The 23,953-nt window shown below is 45.6% G+C and overlaps 1 protein-coding gene across 3 annotated transcripts in view; it reads left to right on the plus strand.

Annotated features, from left to right (window-relative positions):
• The window catches only part of ELOVL5 (ELOVL fatty acid elongase 5), a 58,240-nt gene extending 51,974 nt beyond the window's left edge, over nucleotides 1–6,266 (plus strand). For all 3 annotated transcript variants that reach the window (XM_068142951.1, XM_068142949.1, XM_068142950.1), the window contains exons 7-8: nucleotides 2,942–3,076; nucleotides 4,517–6,266. In XM_068142951.1, the coding sequence (XP_067999052.1) occupies nucleotides 2,942–3,076; nucleotides 4,517–4,648 (267 nt within the window). In that variant the 3' untranslated portion in view covers nucleotides 4,649–6,266. The remainder of the gene's footprint in view (nucleotides 1–2,941; nucleotides 3,077–4,516) is intronic.
• Nucleotides 6,267–23,953: the final 17,687 nt, after the last annotated feature.

Here is a 23,953-nt window from a genome sequence, read left to right on the forward strand (position 1 = left end):
ACTCTTGAGATCCACCAGTGACTCCCAGAATAGTTATAGACTCTGATCCCTGATAATTTGATGGTATTATGGTGCACTGAGCTCCTGTGTCAACCAAGGCCCTGTACTTCCAAAATTGTGAAGTGCCAGGCCACTGGATGTACACATCCCAATAGGTTCTGTTATCTCTGTTATCCCTCTCCTCCCCCTGGCGGGAGGCAGGGCACCCCTAGTTATGGGGAACATGCGCACATGTGCATTGAGCACCGTGTGCAGTGTTATAGCTCTGCATGTTATAACTGGAGCCACTGTTGGAGCTACTAGAGTTGTTCTGGGGAACTGTGGAAGTAACAGCTACCCTTCTGGTATTGCTACCTCGGGTTCTGCCACTTTGCAATTCCCTCAGTCTCCTGAAAAGATTAGAAGTTGGTTGGCCATCCCAGCGGTTCATGTTCTCACCAAACTGATCACGCGGATTTATCCAAATAGTTCTACGTGATTGCCTTGGTGATCTGTTTTGGAATGACCTCCTTGGAGGATGTGTATTCCTCACAGATGAAACTTGTATCCACCTGGAGGGAGAATTGAAATTATCCTTCTGTGCCAATTGGTATATGGAATCTTTCAGATCCTTCATGCACCTCTCAATTTTTCCAGACAGAGTTTCAATGGCTGAAACCAAAGAAACACGTGTCATGCTATCCTCCAATTGTCTCATTTGATCACTGAATTGGCCAACCGTAGGAGAAGCTCCACCATAATTTCTTGACACAATTCTGCTTGCCAGAATGTTTGCATAATTAGAAGGAGCAGCTTTGATCTTTTTAGCAAGACCAATACCCACAGGAATGTCATCAGGATTCAGAGTTTCATGTTCACCATAGAGTAGCTCTCTAACAGCAAATTCTCTCAAGCGCTTAATTCCCTCATCTATGGTAGTCCAGGGTTTAGGATTCCATGGAAGATCATCTCGGGAAGGGTATCTTAGGGCAACCGCCATTAAAAGGCGTATCCACAGATTACCCTTAGCGAGAACCCTGCTTAGATGTCTATCTATTCCATTATCCCTCAAGAGAGTTCCTAACTGAGCTGCTGACTTGTCTCCAACTGTTAGAGCTGGAGCACCTGTATCATAACACCTACTAAGCCAAGCTAGAACTGGCTCCTTATCTGCCCTGGTGTAGTCTTTACGGACATTTCTTATCTCTTCGGGGGGTGACGAACACTCAGTTATGTCATCTGGTAGCTCCTCCCCCTCAACTGGTTGCCCTAATAATCCTCCTGTCATTTTTTCAAGGATCTCTTTAAGCTGAGAACCACCTTTGTCAGCTCCTTTCCTTGCTTCATCTCTATCCTGCTTTGCTCTCACTAGGTTAGCTAGATCTTTAAAACAAATCTTCTCTTCCTCCTCAGCAGGATTTCTTAGAGTAGAGGGCCCCTCACCAGGATCAGTCTCCAGCTCTTCTTCTCCATCATCTTTGGTCTTTGTACTTCTAGTCTTTAAAACAGCCACCTTAACTGGAGCTGTGTTTGAATTTACAGCCACCTTAATAGAAGGTGACAGGTCCTCAGATAAATCGGCTGCTGGGGCAGTGACTTCCGGTCCCACCGAGAGAGTGGGTGGAAATGATGTTGCTCCGTTAATGGCCGACGGAGAAGAAGGAGGAAGAGAAGGAGTAGGCGCCATGTTGATACCAGCCGCCGCCCTTGGCAGCTTGCCAGAATCAGCAGCAAAGTCATTTAGAGCAGCCTTTCCAATTAACTTCTTAGCTTTCTTTTTAACTGACACAGATTCTCCACACTCCTCATCGCTAGATGTCTCTGGGACTGATCCAGAGCTACGGCGTTTTCTTTTTGCTCTAGTTTTAATAACAAAACAGGCTCTGGATATTTTTCTCTCTCGCCGCAAAGAAAACAGTAAATATTCAATTACCATCACCAGCAGCAGATTTATACACATCACATAAATCACCTTTGGATCCCAGCGGTCACCTAAAGTTACTGTCTCCTCTGGTGGAATCTTAAAACCCTTTATCTCAATTGGGAGAGTGGTGGAGGTAACATTTCTGTATCTCGCTGGCCATAATAAATCAATACATTTTCCATACCATAGTCTAACTCTATACATAACCCACAGATAAATTTTCCGCACCAAATATTTACCCAGGTAATCCAAAATCAAACCCAAACAATATCTGTAAACCAGAGCCCCAAAAATTGAAAAGAACAGTCTCTATACGAACCACAACACCTTCATGTTTGCTAATTCAGCTAGAAAACACTAAATCAATCAAGTAATAAATTAAACTAATTATCTGCCCCATGTTGGGCGCCAAGAAAAAAAAATGTCAAGGGTTGGAAGGGTAAGGCCAAAAAAGCCTCCTCCCTCCCCCCTCTAAAGTAAGGGGAAAGAAAGTTGAAAAGGGAAAAAAAAACTCACAGCCAAATTAGTAAAGGAGGGTTGCTATATATTTACAAAGCAGTTTAGGGAATGCAGGTTTATGTGCAGAAATTGCAATATTTACAATATATACAAAGATATACACTAAAGTAGCACAGAAATGAGAGTTCCCCCCTCTGCTGAGGGGGTTCCCCACCTCTGCTTCCCCTTCTCTCCCCCTTTCCCCAGAGAGGGTTAGAAAGAGAGAAAAGAGAAAAAAATTAGAAGCAGTTATGTGTTAATTGGAAAGCAGTTAATACAGGCCTTGCAGTTTATCAGTTTCAAGGTCAAGCCTTAGCCGAAAGCCCAGGAGCTGCAAAGCCACCGAAGGAGGGAAGACAGACTGACCAGAAAAGTGCAGGAATGCCCATGATACTCTGCTGCACTCCCAGTTCAGAAGGTGCTTCCTCCCAATCTACCAATGAAATTAGTTTAGATCTTTCTTTTTGTTTACAAACATCTGACTGCCATATTCTCTTTCTTAAGGGGGCACTCTTGTTTGTTTTTTTTTTCTCTCCTCAGATTCAGTTTTTTCTGACAATCTTCCAGACCAGCTGTGGTGTTGTTTGGCCATGTGCATTTCCTCAGGGGTGGCTCTATTTCCAGATTTCATATATGATTTCTTTGATTATCCTCTTCACAAATTTCTACATTCAGGTAAAAGAATTATTCATTGACTCTTTGTAGCATTCTGCTGGCTGTTTCTCATTTGAAAGCTGTTTACAGAAAGTGATGCTTGAAATGTCCTTTTGCTATCTTTCAGTAACATGCATGTGTTCTTAAAGCAGCATAGCTGTTGGTCTGCCCTTCAGTTTCAAATTGTTGGATGTTTTCTCTCTGTAATTCAGAACCATTGGTAAAAGTCAGTAAGAAATAGCACAAAAGAAGTGCTTCACTAATGTAATTTTAACTGCAGCTATGGGAGAGGAAGAGTTGTATGTAAGAAACAGACTTTCAGTGTGAAATAAAACAGCAACCTCTGAACCTGTGAAGCACCCAAAATAATTATTCATTACTGCTCTTAAAAGGGAAAAATGTTTGGTTTATATCCAGGGAAACTACCCAAACTCTCACCATAGAGAAACCTGGTTGTGGCTCACCTTTACAGGCATTTGTTTGTATTTCCATATGGCAAACTAGCATTTTGATTTGGGCTTCCACAAAGCTTGATTTTTATGTCTGAACAGATCCAGGCTCAGTATGTGTTTTGAGCAGGTCACAGTCAGTCTCTGTGCAAAGATGTACCCATCTTCAGAAAATCAAACCAACACAGCCTACTGCACCCAAACAAAATCTGTTACATATATTAAACCTCACCTGAAGGAGTTGAGCATTTACGATCTGAAGAATAACTCATGAAGGGAAACATAGCAGGCTTCCCTATCTGATCTTCTGGCATTTCGTAAAGTCAGACCTGTGGTTCCTGTTATTGACTGCATATGAACATGGTAATTAAATGTGATACTATATTCCAACTATTACATAGCATTCTTAATAATTTTTACTCATATTTTATCTTTAACCATTTAACTGTCTTTCACATACACATTTTAGGAAATGCTCTTTCCAGATGACTGAGCCCCCCATGACAAAGACTTTATTCACTTACCTTTTTTCACTCCACTGTCTTTTTTTGTTGTCCTGAGCCTCCTTGATACTATTAGGTTTTTCCTTCCCATGTTGACCAGTGCAAATTCCTTTCACATTCCTGTCTCTGAGCCTCTTTCACTGTTCTTGTATTCCCATTTCCTGTTCCAGCTTTGTTCATGATTAGTCCCCTGTAGTCCATCAAACCTTCTTCCTCACTTGTCATTTTGAGTGTATTCTTCTGCCATAGTCTGCTCATAAAATTGCTTTCCTTGTTTCGTATTTGCTGTTAACATACCACCACGCCTTTTTCTTTTCCAGTGAACTAATTCTCTTTCACTATCCAAATGAAGGAATAGTATAGCCTCATACACGGTCATTAGACTTTGCCACTAGCAGGTCTTTAAAATCGATGGAAGCAAGTTTACTTTTGAGTTTCTTGGGTTACTGTGAGGAAACAGTTATTTGCATCTGTTTAAGCAAAACCATGTGTCTTTCCCTGTATTTTAGACTTACAACAAGAAGGCATCCTCAAGGAGGAAAGAGTATCAGAACGGCTCTACAGCCACTGTGAATGGGTACACAAACAGCTTTTCTTCCCTTGAGAACAATGTGAAACAAAGGAAACAAAGGAAGGATTGAAGACCAAACTGAAAAAACGTTTTGATAACCCCCAACAACAAAATCATCTGATTATAAGCACAATAAGAGTTGTGCACTAATACTCTAACGGCTACTGTAACTATTCCTACCTAGAATAGTGTGATTTATGTAGGACTTAACCAGTGCAAACATCATAGAAACTGTATACAGAACATAAAAGTAGGTTAAAGTTTAAAAATAATTCTGGGCTGTCACTGCCCCCACTGTAGACTGTGGAAGGGAGTATTATTGTAGTATCCAACACTGCTGTTGCCTTACTAGTCAATATGATAGGTGCTGAATTATGATTCACAATTTGAAAACACTGTAATCTGAACTTCCTTTTTTTTTTTTTCTTTTTTTTTTTTTTACTGTTAGATCCTGCATGTGATTGTATAGGTAATTTGTACAATGCTGGTTGGTTTCAGTAGGTAAACACACATGCCTTAAATTAAAAGCAGGGCCAAAAGCTTATTACTGTTTTGAAAATTAGGGTATGTTTGAACTTTTCAGTTGACTGACTTTTTAATAAAAGAAGCCATTTAGAGGAATCTGTTGATTGTTTTACTGTTCTGTGTGACACATGACGTTACTTATCTCTTATGTGATACATTGAAATTGGAAATGGCACATTTAGTTTTGTATATTTGGCTTTAACAGGCTAAACAATAAAAATTGGATGGAAAATTCATTTTACCTTTTTAATAAATCTTCTTTTTTTTGTTTGAAGTACGTCACTAATGTAAAATTAATTGGCACTTACACAGTCCAGTGAGACTTAAATATTGTTTCTAAGGTTTAGGGTATATACAGATGCTGTTCCAATGGTGTTGTCTGCATTTATGTTGGTATCCATACTGTTCTTCATGTAGCATATGTTCATTTTGACAATGTGCCTAACACAAATATTGTTTTTTTTTTCCCCAAACATCAAAATTAAACAGTGTAGGTCATACCTAATATTTTGGGTTGCTTTTTTTAATGTTACTGAAATGTGCTGGAAATGTCTGTTTCTATAGCGTGAGCTGTGTATATCACCAGTAATGTTTTGGCTTGTTATCTGAAGGTTTAGTTTGAGCACTTGTTGAAGTTACTCCTTCTTGTAAAATCTTGCCTTGCACATATGAGGAGTCAGTTGCAAAGTTAGTGTCTGTTGCTGGTATTCTGCTATCTGTCAGGGTGGAGTTTGGCTTACGAATATTTTATTCATTAAGCTCTGAAAAAATTGAAATTGTGCAAGATGTTCTGCTGGTCATTGCTCAAGTTTGGTTTTTTGATATTTATATAAATTCCAGTTTTAACATGTTTAATTTTTTTTAATTAAATAATTTTTAAAATTTTTGCACATCTTTTAGGGAATTCATAAGTTCCCCTACTAGCCTTGTGGGTTTTGATTCCTTGTTTTGAAGAAGACAGTGTCTGTTATGTTTACATTATCAAAGCTTGTGTGTGTCTTCATTTCTAGGTACTGGTTTGCAGTCTTTACATAGCTCAGTACAGCATCTGTAATGTTCAAAATAGGCTGTCTAAATGTGCTAGAAATAAACCTTTGGCTCATCTGAATATACCTACATTGTTAATGTTTGACATGGTTTAATCATTAAAACACTTTTGATGATCTCTGCCTGAATTCTGGTGGGTTTGTATAGATATAGTGTATTGCTCCAATCCCTTGTCAGGCAAAGGAGGAGCTGTCATGATGGAAGGACAGCTGCAGATATTCAGAGAAATTTAGTGTACTAGAGAGATGGTAACAAATTCCTTACAGAAACCTTTGGCTGCTACTAAATGCTGTTCCCTTGCCTGGCTGTAGAAGTACTTGTCCATGTGATGGATTAAACCTCCTGCTGAGATTACTGACACACTGAATGCAGAGCAGCCCAAATAGCTCCAAGACAATGAGTTCTGGGAGCAAAGCTTAACATGGCCAAGAGGAACTTTCTCCCTCAAATATTGTTTATAAAACGGGAATGATGCCTCTCTCCAGAATGGGAGCATTTTTACAGTTTCCTTATAGTTAGCCTTGCACTTCAGTCTGAGGGGGCTCAGAAATGATCACTTGTGTTTAATCAGCTCAGATAATTCTGTGATATACTGAATAAATCCAGAACTGCTTACATAGGAGACTCCAAAAAACAGGGAAATGGACTTTGCACTTTGTGTTGGAAGCTCAGAAGTTTCATACTGCTACTGCTCTTTTCTGGGAGGGAGCTCCTAATGTGTGAGATGGTTGCTAAGATGGTTTTGTCTCCCACATCTGCAAATTTTGTTTTCTTAGTAAGGCTCCATAAGGTGCAGTTCTCTGGATGGTAAGCCTACATACAGGGACTACGTGTAAGGCAGAAGCCATGGCACCAACCTGGCCTTCCACCTGGAGCCAGCAGAGCCTGGGCTATTTCACTCCAAACCTAGCCCTCAAGGTCAGTGCACACAGTGTTAAAATGTGATGCCTTTATCATCATCTGCCACCACACAGACTCGGGGACTGGCAAAACTGGCAGATGATATGTTGGGAAGATACATAGCATCTGTAGAATTTACAGCTGGAGGTTAAAAGGTTGTGGTTCCTGGGTACTCTCAGCAGCCACTGAAAAGTGTCTCACCATAATTGATATCCAGCCTGATGGACTGAGTCGGGAGCCTTTGGTCTGTCTACCTGGCTTGTCTTCCATTGCATTGCCTGATCTGGGGCAAGTAACAGCCCTTTGATTGCCTCAATGCCCTGATCATCTGCAGTTTTCCTATTAGATGTAACTGTGATTGGTGCTTAAGAATATAGCAGAATCCTTTAAAAGGACTTTTTGATTTGTAAAGGCTGAAGAAATTAAAAAATACCAACTGCTGCCAACAGCATGAAGTTTCATGTAAAATCAGCTGAGTACCTATTTGCAAAGAGTGAATGACCAAGCTTCAAACTGTTAAGATCTTGTGCAGCTCATGAGCTGATGGAATCCCTTCCTGTACTTGGGCCCTACAGCCTGAGTGACGGAAAGAGAGGTGACTTGTTTTATTAAGGTGTGAATGGGCTAGGTTATCTCAAATGCCCCAAAGATAGCTTTTCTTATGGTGGTCCTGGTGTGAAGACCCTGTGATCTGTGTTAGGGACTTGCAAGCGACCCCTGGGGTTGTTGTCACTCGGTCACTGGGAATACTGAGTTGTCAAATGTCAGTGGAAAAGCAGAACAGAAAACAAGTCTGGGAATCCAGGAAGTCTTTGTGGTTCACTGTGTGCAAAGTGCTGGAACTTCTAATAGGACTTCTGCCACCAAAACTGTGGCAACAAAACTGCCGAAGCCCCAAACCTAATCTAGAGCTGTTCTGGGGGTTGCCTCTGACTTTGATGTTTGGTAACACACCCCCCTCCCCCCACCTCCATCAGTGGAGGTTTGAATTAATAGATGAGGGGCGTGCAACTGATGTCATTTACCTGGACCTGAGCAAAGCCTTTGACACTGTCCCGCACCACATCCTGGTCTCCAGGCTGGTGACACATGGGTTTGATGGGTGGACCACTAGATGGATAAGGAACTGGCTTGATGGCTGCACCCAAAGAGTGGCTGTCAATGGCTCCATGTCCCAGTGGAGGCCAGTGACAAGCGGAGTCCCTCAGGGATCAGTCCTGGGACCTGTCTTATTCAACATCTTTGTGGGTGACATGGACAGTGGCATTGAGTGCACCCTCAGCAAGTTTGCTGATGACACCAAGCTGTGTGGTGCAGCAGATACACTGGAGGGAAGGGAGGCCATCCAGAGGGACCTTGACAGGCTGGAGAGGTGGGCGCAAGCCAACCTCATGAAGTTCAATAAGAGCAAGTGCAGGGTCCTGCATCTGGGTCGAGGCAATCCCAGGCACAAATCCAGGCTGGGCAGTGACTGGCTGGAAAGTAGCCCTGAGGAGAGAGACTTGGGGGTGCTGGTGGACAAAAAGCTCAACATGAGCCCTCAATGTGCACTTGCAGCCCGCAAAGCCAATCAGATCCTGGGCTGCATCAGGAGAAGTGTGGCTAGCAGGTCGAGGGAGGTGATCCTCCCCCTCTACTCAGCCCTGGTGAGACCCCACCTGGAGTACTGTGTCCAGTTCTGGAGCCCCTGTTATAAGAGGGATGTGGAGGTGCTGGAACGTGTCCAGAGAAGGGCCACAAGGATGATTAGAGGGCTGGAGCACCTCTCCTATGAGGACAGACTGAAGGAGTTGGGGCTGTTCAGTCTGCAGAAGAGAAGGCTCCGAGGTGACCTAATTGTCGCCTTCCAGTATCTGAAGGGGGCCTACAGGAAGGCTGGGGAAGGACTTCTCAGGATCTCAGGTAGTGATAGGACTAGGGGGAATGGAATGAAGCTGGAGGTGGGGAGATTCAGGCTGGATGTGAGGAGGAGGTTCTTCACCATGAGAGTGGTGAGACCCTGGAATGGGTTGTCCAGGGAGGTGGTCGAGGCCCCGTCCCTGGGGGTGTTTAAGAGCAGGCTGGATGAGGCTCTGTCCAGCCTGATCTAGTGTGGGGTGTCCCTGCCCATGGCAGGGGGGTTGGAACTAGATGATCCTTGTGGTCCCTTCCAACCCTGAATGAAACTATGAAACTATGAAAAGGCAAAGGCGCGAAATTGCCTTCCCCTGGGGACAGGTAAAAGGCGCCCATTCTTCCCGCCGGGGCAGAGGTCCTTCTCAGGTATTTACCCGTGAGGGAGCCCGCTGCGATTTGTAACTGTGATTGGGTTCTTCGCGCCCAGGATACATTAACATTGGACTATTGTCGCGGAAAGCCTTAAATAGAGCGGTCGGCGCTCTCATTTTTCCGCTCTCATTTTGGCTCATCTTGGACTCGCTCTGCATTCGTGGGGAATTTGGAGAAACCAGCACTCGGACTGGCTTCTTCCTGGGCCTGCCTACCCTCGGGTCCTGCTCTCTGCCTGCTGCTGGAGTGACCTTGCCTGCCATCAAACTGCAGCTTTCCTTGCACTGTTCAGACCGTGCTACTGCACGAGTTTTCCTTCATGGCAGCCGTGTCTACGGACTCTTTGATTTGGGCGGGTCACTTTTCCTTTGGATTTGTGCCATGTTATCCACAAATCGGATTATAAAACCTGCAGTTCTGGAGCCTGCCACTGAAGAAAGACCTAAGCGTTATCTCCAAACTCCTGCTCTGTCCTGGTGAGTACAGCCAGCATTCTCATAACTTTCCCTAAGGTCCTGGCTTGTTTCTGATTTTATAAATGGGGTGAAGCTATTTTGTGGCTTCGCTTTTTCCATTTCCTTAATTCTCTAACTTGTACTGAAGTTGTCCGTAAGCATCCCGGTAGAATTCGCGACCGAACAGAACCTGTAAATAATTTAATCAGTTTTGTACATAATTTTGGGACAAGGTTTTTCAGGAAAAATAAAGATAACTATATTTTTTATCATTCCTGCCTCGTTAATTTAATCCCAATCAAAACACTGTCTTAAGGCATTAAGCTGATAGAAATGATTTTGTGTTGTATGAGACTGGAGTATAGTTGTTAAAAGGCTGTTAAAAAAAGAGATGTAAAAGTAAACTAGACACCGAAGAAAAGTCTAAATAAAATCAGAGGCCAATTTTGATTGTGGCTGCTGCTGGGAATTGTCTTGAAGCAGTCAAGGAGCGATTAAAATGTGGATCAAGACCTCATGTTAGAAAGGTGCTGCTGAGAGTTGTGTTGATACAGAAGATTAACTTACACTGTCACTGTTACCCTCCTGCCAAGAATTACTGAACCAACAAAAGTGGCTACTTGTAGTCATCAGGGGGTTGCAAGAACTGGTTTAAAAAGTAAATTTGAATTCAATTTTGAACTTTCAATTCATTTAATGTAAGATGGATATACAAAATAAGGTCTGTATGTTTCTCAGTATCTGTAGAGTGGATTTCAATGAGTTCCCAGGGGTTCCCATGACATGGTGGTAGCAGAGGCATTAGTTTTTCAGTTAAAGGTGCTAAAATCATCTCAGATAGAAAGGGAGAAAAATAATAGTAAAGGGTCAGTTAAAAAAAGTGTGGTGCCTTGAAGTCAGTCAAGCTGGAATGTGCAGAAGGAGGAACAAGAGTTACATGTCTTGTGTTTCAAGGATATATGGTGTAGGTGGTGTATTTTCTGTAGGAAGAATGTAGAAAGTGGCACCTGGCAACTGGTAGGCTTGATAGTCTGATTTCATTGTGATGCAAGGTTCATGAATAAGTGGGAAGAATGGCTGAGTACAAGGAAGTAAACAGAAAATGGGATAAAATGTAACAGCTTTTCTGGAAGTGATTGCACCTGATTTACCCATGTTGTTGTTTAATAAAAAGTACTGTGTAGACAAAAGAAATCCACCTTCCATCCATCTGCAGTAGATACTATTTTAAATCTTGGAAATGCTTACCTATACTAGAGGGTCTGATGGCCAGCAGAAATAAAGACCGGGCTGGCCCTGTAGAGCAGGCGGTACTCTTTGCTCTCCAGGTACTCCCAGGGCCGCTCCTGGTAGGGGGACGGAGGGGCTGGGGGGGGCTGGGGGGCATCCTGCTTGCTGCAGAAGCGGAGGGGAGCCTGGGCCCACAGCGGCCGTCCGGGACCCCGCAGGCCACCGGCGGCGAGCCGCAGCAGCGCCACCCCCCCGGCCAGCGCCACCCCCCTGGCCAGCGCCATCTTGCCGCCAGGGCGCAGGGAAATGACCAAAGAGAAAGTAAGACATTCAAGAATCCTCTGTTCAACAACTTAGAGCTCTGACTATGAAAAGAGAGGGGAAAACATTCCTTATTTGTTAATCAGTCTGGGTTTTGTAAAAAAGAGGAATGTGCTAGAGTTGGAGGGTAAGGCTCTGATGGGGCTTCCTTTTGATGGGTACACATTTTTTCTCTCACTATAGTCACCTGCTCTGAAGAAAACATTCTGAAAGATCGGCCATGCAGAAGAGTTACTTGGATGGTTAAATAAATTAAGTCTTGCAAGATGAGAGTGTAGCAAGACCAAGGTTAAGAAGGAATGTACTTGCAGCCTACATGGACATTGTGACAGTAGACAGTGCCAAGGATAAACTGACACAAAACAAGTAAACTTAGGCTAGAAATTGAAAGAAGGCCGTTGTTAGTGGAATATGGCTCTGGAGCAGTTTTCCTGTAAGAGTAGCATGGAGGCCTGGGGGATTGCCTGAAGACAGGGTACTGGCCAATTTTAAAGCATGCAACACCAGGGGGTGGGACTCCCTGGTGTCCTCTTCTGCATTCTGGCAAAATCCAGCTGTTGGTGCCTCTGTGAAAGTACTTAAGAAAAAGAAAAACACTGTCTAGCAGTGAGGACAGAAGTGTGAGAAACAACCCTGCAAATACCAAGAAAAGGAGGGAAAGAGTTACTCTGAAGCAGATTCTCTTGCAACCTGCAGAGGGGACCATGGCAGATACCCAGACCACAGTGTGTGGAGGACCACATGGTGGACCAAGCAGACATGCCCTGAAGAAACAGCAGCTCATGCTGGAACAAATTTATCCTGAAGGTATATCCCACCGCCCATGAGAAGGGCCCACACTGGAGCATGAGACAAAAGATGTGGCAAAAAGGAGCTATTTTGGACTAGCTACACCCACACACAAACCTACTCAGAGCAGGGAGGAGGCAGAGGAGTTGGGAATGAAGGAGTAAAGCCGAGCCTTGGAAGAAATGGAGGAGGTGGTTTAAGTTTGTATTTGTTTCTCACCATTCAATTCTATTTTATTTGGTAATATATTAAGTTATTTTTCCCAAAATCTGTTTTGCCCATGACCTCCCTGTCTTTATGTCAGCTCACAAGCTTTTCATCTCATTTCCCCCACCCCAATCATATTGAAGGGCAGAGAGTGGCTGAGTAAACTTCTGGCAGCTGGCCAAGGTCACCTACCCCACCTAGGATCTTTTTCTTACCGATCCAACAGTTTGGGCAGAAGGTAGCTTCCTCAATTGTAAGGAAGATATATCAATGCCTGCAAGGTACCATGGAACTAGAAAGCATATCCTGAGGGAACTGGCCCTTGGTACAGCTGGAGCTCTTGCAATCTGGGAAAACATTCCCTGGAGTGAAGCAATTGCCTTTTTTTTTTTTCCCTTCACCTTGTTTCTTCCTGTAATTTGTGTTAAAGCAACACCTTTTCCAGAATAGAATAGAATAGAATAGAATAGAATAAACCAGGTTGGAAGAGACCTTCAAGATCATCACGTCCAACCTATCATCCAACACCACCTAATCAACTAACCCATGTAACCAAGCACCCTGTCAAGTCTCCTCCTGAACACCTCCAGTGACGGCGACTCCACCACCTCCCCGGGCAGTCCATTCCAATGGGCAATCACTCTCTCTGTGTAAAACTTCCTCCTGACCTCCAGCCTGAACTTCCCCTGGTGCAGCCTGAGACTGTGTCCTCTTGTTCTGGTGCTGGCTGCCTGGGAGAAGAGACCAACCTCTGCCTGTTTACAACCCCCCTTCAGGTAGTTGTAGAGAGCAATAAGGTCACCCCTAAGTCTCCTCCTCTCCAGGCTAAGCAGCCCCAGCTCCCTCAGTTTCTCCTCATAGGGCTGTGTTCCAAGCCCCTCACTAACTTCATTGCCCTTCTCTGGACTCGTTCCAGCAAGTCAACATCCTTCCTAAACTGAGGGGCCCAGAACTGGACACAGTACTCGAGGTGTGGCCTAACCAGTGCAGTGTACAGGGGCAGAATGACCTCCCTGCTCCTGCTGGCCACACTGTTCCTGATGCAGGCCAGGATGCCATTGGCCCTCCTGGCTGCCTGGGCACACTGCAGGCTCATGTTCAGCCTACCATCAACCAGCACCCCCAGGTCCCTCTCTGCCTGGCTGCTCTCCAGCCACTCTGACCCCAGCCTGTAGCACTGCATGGGGTTGTTGTGGCCAATGTGCAGAACCCGACACTTGGATGTGTTAAATCTCATGCCGTTGGACTCTGCCCATCTGTCCAGCCTGTCAAGGTCTCTCTGCAGAGCCTCTCTACCCTCCAGCAGATCAACTCCTGTCCCCAGCTTGGTGTCATCAGCAAATTTACTGATGATAGACTCAATGCCCTCATCCAGATCATCAATAAAGATGTTAAAGAGGATGGGGCCCAGCACTGATCCCTGGGGGACTCCACTACTGACTGGCCGCCAGCTGGATGTGACACCATTCACCACCACTCTCTGGGTTCGGCCCTCCAGCCAGTTCCTAACCCAGCTCAGAGTGCTGCTGTCCAAGCCATGGGCTGACAGCTTGGCCAGGAGTTTGCTATGGGGGACAGTGTCAAAGGCCTTGCTGAAGTCCACGTAAACTACATCCACAGGCCTCCCCACATCCACCAGGCGGGTCACCTGCTCGTAGAAGGAGATCAGGTTGGTCAGGCAGGACCTGCCCTTCCTAAATCCATGTTGGCTGAGCCTGATCCCTTGGCCATCCTCTAAGTGCTGTGTTAATGCACTCAGGATGACCTGTTCCATGATCTTGCCTGGCACTGAGATCAGGCTGACAGGCCTATAATTCCCTGGCTCATCCAACCGGCCCTTCTTGTGGATGGGCACAACGTTGGCCAGCTTCCAGTCCTCTGGGACATCTCCAGTGAGCCAGGACAGCTGAAAAATGATGGAGAGCGGCTTGGCCAGCTCCTCTGACAGCTCCCTCAGCACCCTAGGATGGATCCCATCTGGTCCCATGGACTTGTGGGGATCCAGGCGGCTGAGCAGATCACCAACTACCCCATTTTGGAACAGTGGAAAACTATGCTGCTCCCTGGCTCCTTCTGCCAGCTCTGGAGGCCAGCTGTCTGGAAGACATTCTGTCCTGCCAGTAAAAATTGAGGCAAAGAAGGTGTTAAGTATCTCTGCCTTTTCCTCATCCCTTATCACAACATTCCCCTCTGTGTCCACCAAGGAGTGGAGGTTGTCTCTGCCCTTCCTCTTGCTATTAATGTATTTATAGAAAGAATTTTTGTTGTCCTTCACAGCAGAGGCCAGACTAAGCTCCAAGTGCGCTTTTGCCTCCCTAATTTTCTTCCTGCAAGACCTAGCAACATCCTTAAATTTTTCACAGGTTGCCTCCCCTCTCTTCCAAAGGTGATACACCCTCTTTTTTTCCCTTAGTTCCATTAAAAGTTCTTTAACCATCTAGGCTGGCTGTCTGCCCCGGCGGCTCGTCTTCCGGCACATTGGCACAGCCTGTCCCTGAGCCTTCAACAATTCTTCCTTGAAGTAGGACCAGCTCTCCTGGACCCCTTTGTTTTTAAGGGCTTTATCCCAAGGAACCCTCTGAATTAGTTCCTTGAGTAGCCTGAAGTCCGCCCTCCGGAAATCCAGAGTGGAGGTCTTCTTGCTGCCCCTCTTGGCTTGACCAAATAATGAGAATTCAATTATCTCGTGGTCACTGGCCCCTAAGCACCCTCCGACCACCACATCATCCACCAACCCTTCCCTATTGGTGAAGAGGAGGTCAAGCATAGCCTTGCCCCTGGTAGGCTCTCGCAGCACCTGGGATAAGAAGCTGTCCTCCATGCATTCTAAGAACCTCCTAGATTGCCACTTCTCTGCTATGTTAAGATCCCAGCAGATATCAGGCAAGTTGAAGTCACCCATGAGAACAAGGTCAGGCGATCTTGAGACAGCCTGAAGCTGCCTATAGAATGGCTCATCAACAGCCTCCTCCTGGTTGGGTGGTCTATAACAGACTCCAACCAGGATGTCAGCCCTGTTGGCCTTCCCTCTAATTCTTACCCACAGGCACTCAACCCGATCGTCCCTAATCTCCGTCTCAATGGCATCTAGTGCCTCCCTGATGTACAGGGCCACCCCTCCACCCCTTCTTCCTTGCCTGTCTCTCCTGAAGAGCCTGTAGCCATCAATTGCAGCGCTCCAGTCATGTGAGTCGTCCCACCACGTCTCTGTGATGGCAACTACATCATAACTTTCCTGCTGCAGCAAGGCTTCCAGCTCCTCTTGTTTGTTGCCCATGCTTCGTGCATTAGTGTACATGCACTTCATCCAGGCTGCTGGTTTCACCTCTGGCTCTGGCTTATCACCCCCAGACCCCAGCCTGGGGGGACTGGTTTCAACCCCTTCCCCCTTCGAAACTAGTTTAAAGCCCTATCTATGAGACCTGCCAATTCCCTCCCCAGAATCTTTTTCCCTTTGAGGGATAGGCCATTCTCGTACACTCTGACCTTACCCCTCCTCTGGGACAGATGTGCTCCATCTGTTGCCAGCTGGCCTGGTGCAGCAGAAAGTTTTTCAAGATCAAAAAACCCAAAATTCTTTTGCCTGCACCAGCCTCTAAGCCACTTGTTGACTACAGCTGCTGACCTGTTCCTTATGGTATTCCCACCTGCAACTAAGGGTATAGACAAAAAAATTATTTGTGCACCTGATCCCTCAACCAGATCTCCCAGGGCCCTGAAGTCATCTTTGATAGCCCTGGGAGTTCTGGTTGCAACATCATCATTCCCTAACTGCATAACTATCAAGGGATAATAGTCAGAGGGCTGCACCATACCAGGCAGTCTTCTGGTAACATCTCCAACCATGGCTCCTGGAAGGGAACAAACCTCTCTGTGAGTAGGGTCTGGCCGACATATGGGGCCCTCTGTTCCCCTCAGGAGGGAATCGCCAATAACAATTACCCTCCTCTTTTTTTTAAGGGAGCAAGTCCTGATGCCAGGGGAAGGCTGTTTCACCTTAGGCTGTTTCACCTTAGGTCGTTTCACCTTAGGTTGTTTCACCTTAGGCTGTTTTGCCACAGGGAAAACCCCAGATGGTGTGTCCTCCGACATCAGAATCACCTCACCCTCAACCTCCAATGCCCCGTACTTGTTTTCCCAGGGCAGTGGGGGGGGTGAGGGGAGGCAAGGAGGTTTAACCTTGCATCTTTTGAGAGGAACCTGCATCCATTCCCCTCTGCTTTTTGGATAACTGGCCTCTGCTGGGGGGGGGCCTGCAGAGCCTGGTTACTCAGGTTTGTCACCCTTCTGCAATTGCATACATCTCTAAATCTAGCAACCTTGTCCTTCAGTCCGGCCACCAGGCTAAGCAGACAGTCGATCTGCTCACACCTAATGCAGGAGCCGTCCCCTCTACCCTGCATCTCAAGTGCCAGGTTCCAGCACCGTCTGCAGCTAGATGCCTGGACACCTACCTCTTGCTTATGACACCTACCTATCTGCTTATATTCCCCCTCAGTCTGAGTCGAGACTGACTTTTTAAAGGAGTTATTGCGGTGAGTTACCACCATGGCTAGCCCTGCCCACGGAACCTACTGGAGAAAGTTTTGGTTTTTTTTAAAAATTGTGGCGGCGCGCGCGTCCGAGCGAGAAGCCATGGGCTGAAATGGGAGCTGCCGCGAGCTGCCGCGGGCTTTGAAACTGCCGCGGCACACAGGGGAGCCCGAATGATCCCGAACACGTGGAGAATCAGTGAGAGCCGATTCCTGCCGAGCGCACAGACTCTGTGCGGGTCCTTCAGGTCAAAAACAGCAGCAGTCTGTGCTTTTCCGAGGCTTCTGGTCTCGATGTGTGTTCCCGATGGAGCTTACCGCTGAAATGGAAGCTGCCGCAGAAATATGGCCCATAATTCCTGGAAAGTTTTTAAAGTCAGTGGAGGGAAGGTACTTCAGTGGCACCATGTGTGGAAGAAGTCCATGGGCAGCAGAAAGGTCCTTAATTTAGACTGGATGTTAGGAAGGGTAATTAGACACTGGAATGGACAGCCTAGGGACGTGGTGGAGTCGCTGTCCCTGGGGGTGTTTAAGGAAAGATTGGATGTGGCACTTAGTGATATGGTCTAGTCAGTGTGGTGATGTTAGGTCATAGGCTGGACTTGATTTCAGAGATCTATTCCAGCCTCAATAATTCTGTGTAAGTCTGTGTGAATTTCCTTATGAGAGGATTTGCCCCATATCCTTCACAGGCAGCTGGAGTTCTGGCTTTTCAAACAGGGATGGTCTGGCTGTCTGAGAGCAAACAATGCAAAATCATTCTGGTTGCATGGCCCAACTGCACTGTTACAGCTTTACACTTGTCTTAGTGGAAATTTACAGCATTCCCTCTAGGATTAGCCAGCACCAGTGGTGCTATGTGGTGATAAATTACCTCATTAGAAGTGAAACCATGTGACATTTTTTTCTGCACATACTGATGCAAGGTGTTGTGTTTGTGTAGCTGCTTAGCCATACAGTGTCTCATCCCACTTAGCAAGTGGGAAGCATGTCATCATGATCTGTCAAGCCATGTGTTTGTTAAATGATACTAATTCAGTTTTACTAGCTGTTGTAGGAAATCAGAATCTCAGCTCACACAGCAGAAACATGAGCTTTTTGAAAAGAAATCTGTAGCCCATGCTTATGTACCTTCCTTCCTTTAAAGTCAAAAGGATCTTGGTGCTGGCCTTTCTAGATCTGTGTCTCTAAAACATTTCTGTACCTTTAGAAAGGATCTTCTGAAAGATCTTCTATTAACTTATTAAATTGCTTTGCTTCCCACAGTGCTCGAGGTTGGGAGAGTGAGAGAGAGGGAGGAGCAGCTCTTGATGTGCGGAGCTCCTAGGGATTTGAGACATCTGATGCAAATACACTTTTGCTCAATAGAATAGTGATGAAAAAAAAAATGTGGAGGGGTGGAAGGGTAAGGTCAAGAAGCCTCCTCCCTTCCCCCTTGTAAGGCAAAGGGAAAGAAACTTGAAGGGAAAGGAAAAAAAAACTCACAAGCTGAATTAGCAAGGCAGTGGAGCTATATTTACAAAGCAATGTAGGGTATGCAGGGGAATATCTACAAATTTACAATATCTACAATATATACAAAGATATACAACAGAGTAACACAGAAATGAGAGTGACCCCCCTCGGCAGAGGGGGTTCCCCACCTCCGCTCTCCCCTCTCTCCCCCCCTTTCCCCAGAATGGGCTAGAAAGAGAAAGAAAAGAGAGGAAAAAAAAAAGTTAGAAGCAGTTTGTGTTAATTGGAAGGGAGTTAATACCGGCCTTTATCTGTCTTCAAGGCCGAGGCCTTGGCAGAAAGCCCAGCAGAGAAAGAGAGCTGCTGCACCGTGGAGAGGCGGAAGCAAGACTGAAGATAAAGTACTGGAAAAACCCAGTATACCCTCCTGCTGTCCCAGTTCAGAAGGTGCTTCCTCCCACTTCACCAATGAAATAGTTTAGATTATTCTTTCCGTTTACCAAATTCCGTCCACCATATTCCCATTCTTAAGGGCACAGCCTCAAACGGTCACAGTCCACCCCTTCTAAACAATTTCATTGGCTTTTCATACTGTCCATCCAATCCAAAACGATATTTACAGTTCGTAAGTAATGTTCATAGTCCATTCCGGCTATGCTCAGATGTAGATGATTCAAAAGTCCAAGAAAATCAGAAAATGAGAAAAATGGAAAACAGTTCATTTCATCACCGACGAAGCGAAGGAAAGGGAAACAGGGATTCTCAGGGTCTCTTAGTTGACTCAGGGCTCTCAGGGATCTCAGGGTTCGTGCACCGTAGATTCCTCGTTGATTCTTCCTCTGGACGCGATGTAGCTGTACAACAGTTTGAAATTAACCTCTTTCAGCTAAAGTTAAGTTTCTTTGTGGAATACACTGAATTTCACCATTCTCTTGCATTACCCAATAGTGTGACCCGGACCTTCAGCTGAAACCACCCCTCGGACAGGTTTAGCCTCTCCTGAGGGTGAAAATACCCAAACAGTTTTACCTAACAGATTCTTTTCTCTAACAACAGGAACTCTGTCACCTTCTACTTTTCGTAGCAAATCTGAATGTGCAGGTCCAGCTCGGTTCACTGAACCTCTACTATTTACCAGCCAGGTTGCTTGTGCTAAATGTTTTTCCCAGTTTTTCAAAGATCCAACTCCCATGGCTTTGAGAGTGGTCTTCAACAAACCACTGTAGCGTTCAATCTTCCCTGAAGCCGGTGCATAGTAGGGAATGTGGAATATCCACTCAATACCATGCTCTTTTGCCCAGTTCTTTACAAGGTTGTTCTTGAAATGAGTTCCGTTGTCTGACTCAATCCTCTCTGGAGTTCCATGTCTCCACAGGATCTGTCTCTCCAGACCGAGAATGGTGTTGCGTGCAGTTGCATGTGGAACTGGATAAGTTTCCAACCATCCAGTGTTTGCCTCTACCATAGTAAGCACGTACTGCTTACCAGAACGAGAACGTGGTAGAGTGATGTAGTCAATCTGCCAAGCTTCACCATACTTGTACTTGGACCATCTGTCACCATACCACAAGGGCTTAAGTCGTTTTGCCTGCTTAATAGCAGCACAAATGTCACAGTCATGGATGACTTGTGTGATAGCATCCATGGAAATGTCTATGGATCTGTCACGAGCCCATTGGTATGTTGCATCTCTGCCTTGATGTCCTGACGAATCATGAGCCCACCAAGCTAAGAATATCTCACCTCGGTGTTTCCAGTCAAGATCAAGATTAGAGTCCATGTCTACTTGAGAAACTCTTGCAGCTAGATCTGCCTGATGGTTGTGTTGCTGTTCCTCAGTAGCTTTGCTCTTAGGAATGTGAGCATCGATGTGTCTCACTTTCACTGGAATTCTCTCGATTCGATCAGCAATGTCCTGCCACAGGTTGGCTGCCCAAATGGGTTTTCCTTTTCTCTGCCAACCACTCTTCTTCCAGTTCTTTAGCCAACCCCACAGAGCATTGGCTACCATCCATGAGTCGGTGTAGAGATAAAGCTTTGGCCATCTCTCACGTTCAGCCACGTCGAGAGCTAGCTGGACAGCTTTTACCTCTGCGAACTGACTGGATTCTCCTTCTCCATCTTTCGCCTCTGCAACTCGGCGTGTTGGACTCCACACTGCAGACTTCCACCTTCGCTTGTTTCCAACAAGACGACAGGAACCGTCTGTGAACAAAGCATATTTCTTTTCATCATCAGAAAGGTCATTGTAAGGAGGAGCTTCCTCAGCACGAGTTACTTTCTCCTCTGGAGGTTTAGCACAGTTGATGCCTTCAGGCCAACTTGAGATCACCTCCACTAGACCAGGTCTTTCAAGATTTCCCATTCGAGCTCTCTGTGTTATCAGAGCCATCCACTTAGACCATGTTGAGTCTGTGGCATGATGTGGTGTGGATCCTTTGCCTTTGAACATCCAATTCAAAACTGGTAATCTGGGAGCTAAGAGAAGATGTGATTCAGTTCTAATCACTTCAGAAGATTCTTTTACTCCTTCATAGGCAGCTAAAATTTCTTTCTCTGTTGGAGTATAATTAGCCTCTGAACCTCTGTAACCTTGACTCCAGAAACCAAGAGGTCGTCCACGTGTCTCACCTGGAGCTTTTTGCCACAAGCACCAGGTTGGACCATTGTCACTTGCAGCCGTGTACAAAATGTTCTTAATGTCTGGACCATCTCGGACAGGTCCCAGACCCATTGCTTGAATCACCTCTTGTTTTATCTGGTCAAAGGCTGCTTGTTGTTCAGGTCCCCAGTGGAAATGGTTTCTCTTTCGAGTCACATCATACAGAGGTTTCACAATCTGACTGTATCCAGGAATGTGCAGTCTCCAAAATCCCACTATCCCCAAGAAACGTAGGGTCTCTTGCTTGTTTGCGGGACTTGCCATGGTGGAGACTCTATTTACCACATCCACTGGAATGTGTCGGCGTCCATCCTGCCAGCGCACTCCCAGAAACTGAATTTCTGTGGTAGGTCCTTTCACCTTGTCACGTTTGATGGCAAAACCTGCATTCAGAAGAATGTCAATGATTTTGTTACCTTTCTCGAAGACTTCCTCAGCAGTTTTGCCCCAGACTATGATGTCATCGATGAACTGGATGTGTTCTGGAGCACCGCCTTTCTCCAGAGCATCGTGGATCACTGCATGACAGATGCTTGAGCTGTGGATCCAGCCCATTGGCAGCCTGTTGAAAGTGTACTGGATTCCTCTCCAGGTGAAAGCAAACTGAGGCCTGCATTCCTCTGCTATGGGAATAGAGAAAAATGCATTAGCAATGTCTATGGTAGCATACCATTTGGCCTCTTTGGATTCCAGCTCATACTGTAGTTCCATCATGTCTGGTACTGCTGCACACATAGGTGGTGTCACTTCATTTAGGGCTCGGTAGTCTACCGTCAGACGCCAGTCTCCATTCTGCTTCCGCACAGGCCACACTGGACTGTTGAAAGGGGAATGAGTTTTGCTGACGACTTTCTGACTCTCCAACTGACGAATCAGATTCTGAATGGGCAACAAAGAGTCACGGTTGGTTCTGTATTGTCTGTGATGCACAGTCTGAGAAGCAACCGGCAATTTAATGTCCTGTATCTTATGTTGTCCCACAACTGCAGATTCATCAGAAAGCTCAGGTCTGGCAGATAGCTTCAATTTTTCTCCATCAATTTCTATAGAAGCTACTCCAAAAGCCCATTTGTAACCTCTAGGGTCTTTGAAACGCCCTTCTCTCAGAAAATCAATTCCTAAAATACAAGGTGCGTCAGGTCCGGTCACAACTGTATGCTTCCTCCATTGTTTACCAGTTAGACTTATATTAACCTCTACCTTACTTAACTCTTGAGATCCACCAGTGACTGCCAGAATAGTTATAGACTCTGATCCCTGATAATTTGATGGTATTATGGTGCACTGAGCTCCTGTGTCAACCAAGGCCCTGTACTTCCAAAATTGTGAAGTGCCAGGCCACTGGATGTACACATCCCAATAGATTCTGTTATCTCTGTTATCCCTCTCCTCCCCCTGGCGGGAGGCAGGGCACCCCTAGTTATGGGGAACATGCGCACATGTGCATTGCACATAGTTTGCAGGGTTATAACTTTGCATGTTATAACTGGAGCCACTGTTGGAGCCATAAGAGTCGTTCTGGGGAACTGTGGAAGTAACAGCTACCCTTCTGGTATTGCTACCTTGGGTTCTGCCACTTTGCAATTCCCTCAGTCTCCTGAAAAGATTAGAAGTTGGTTGGCCATCCCAGCGGTTCATGTTCTCACCAAACTGATCACGCAGAGTTATCCAAATAGTTCTACGTGATTGCCTTGGTGGTCTGTTTTGGAATGACCTGTTTTGGAATGACCTGTTTTGGAATGACCTCCTTGGAGGACGTGTATTCCTCACAGATGAAACTTGTACCCACCTGGAGGAAGAATTGAAATTATCCCTTTGTGCCAATTGGGATATGGAATTTCTAAATTCATCCTTTAACTCTCTCATGCAATTCTCAATTTTTCCAGACAGAGTTTCAATGGCTGAAACCAAAGAAACACGTGTCATGCTATCCTCCAATTGTCTCATTTGATCACTGAATTGGCCAACCGTAGGAGAAGCTCCACCATAACTTCTTGACACAATTCTGCTTGCGAGAATGTTTGCATAATTAGAAGGTGCAAGTTTGATGATCTTTTTAGCAAGACCAATACCCACAGGCATGTCATCAGGATTCAGAGTTTCATGTTCACCATAGAGGAGTTCTCTAACAGCAAATTCTCTCAAGCGCTTAATTCCCTCGTCTGTGGTAGTCCAGGGTTTAGGGTTCCATGGAAGATCATCTCGGGAAGGGTATCTCAGGGCAACCGCCATTAAAAGGCGTATCCACAGGTTAACCTTACCGAGAGCTTCGCCTAGATGTCTATCTATTCCATTGTCCCTTGAGAGAGTTCCTAACTGAGCTGCTGACTTGTCTCCAACTGTTAGAGCTGAAGCACCTGTATCATAACACCTACTAAGCCAAGCTAGAACTGGCTCCTTATCTGCCCTGGTGAAATCTTTGCGGACATTACGCAATTCCTCCTGTGGAGAAGAACACTCCAAATATCATCTTCATCTTCGTCTCCCTGAATTCTTTGCCCATATAATCCTGCTGTCATTCTCCTAAGGATCTCTTTAAGCTGAGAACCACCTTTGCCAGCTGCCTTCCTAACTTCATCTCTATCCTGCTTTGATCTCACTAGGTTAGCTAGATCTTTAAAACAAACCTTCTCTTCCTCCTCAGCAGGATCTTTTAGAGCAGAGGGCCCCTCACCAGGATCAGTCTCCTCCTCTTCTTCTCCATCTTTGCCCTTTCCACCTCTAGTCTTTAAAGGAGCCACCTTAACTGGAGCTGTGTTTGAATTTACAGCCACCTTAATGGAAGCTGACAGGTCCTGAGATAAATCAGCTGCTGGGGCAGTGACTTCCAGTCCCACCGAGGGAGTGGGTGGAAGTGACGTTGCTCCATTACTGGCCGACGGAGAAAAAGAAGAAGGAGAAGGAGTGGGAGAAGGAGTAGGCGCCATGTTGATACCAGCCGATGCCCTTGGCTGCTTGCTAGAATCAGCAGAAAAGTCATTTAG

This window comes from Melanerpes formicivorus, unplaced genomic scaffold (genome assembly GCF_026170545.1).
Source record: "Melanerpes formicivorus ecotype bairdi unplaced genomic scaffold, bMelFor1.0.p_v2 SCAF_9, whole genome shotgun sequence".
Classification (NCBI taxonomy): Eukaryota; Metazoa; Chordata; class Aves; order Piciformes; family Picidae; genus Melanerpes; species Melanerpes formicivorus.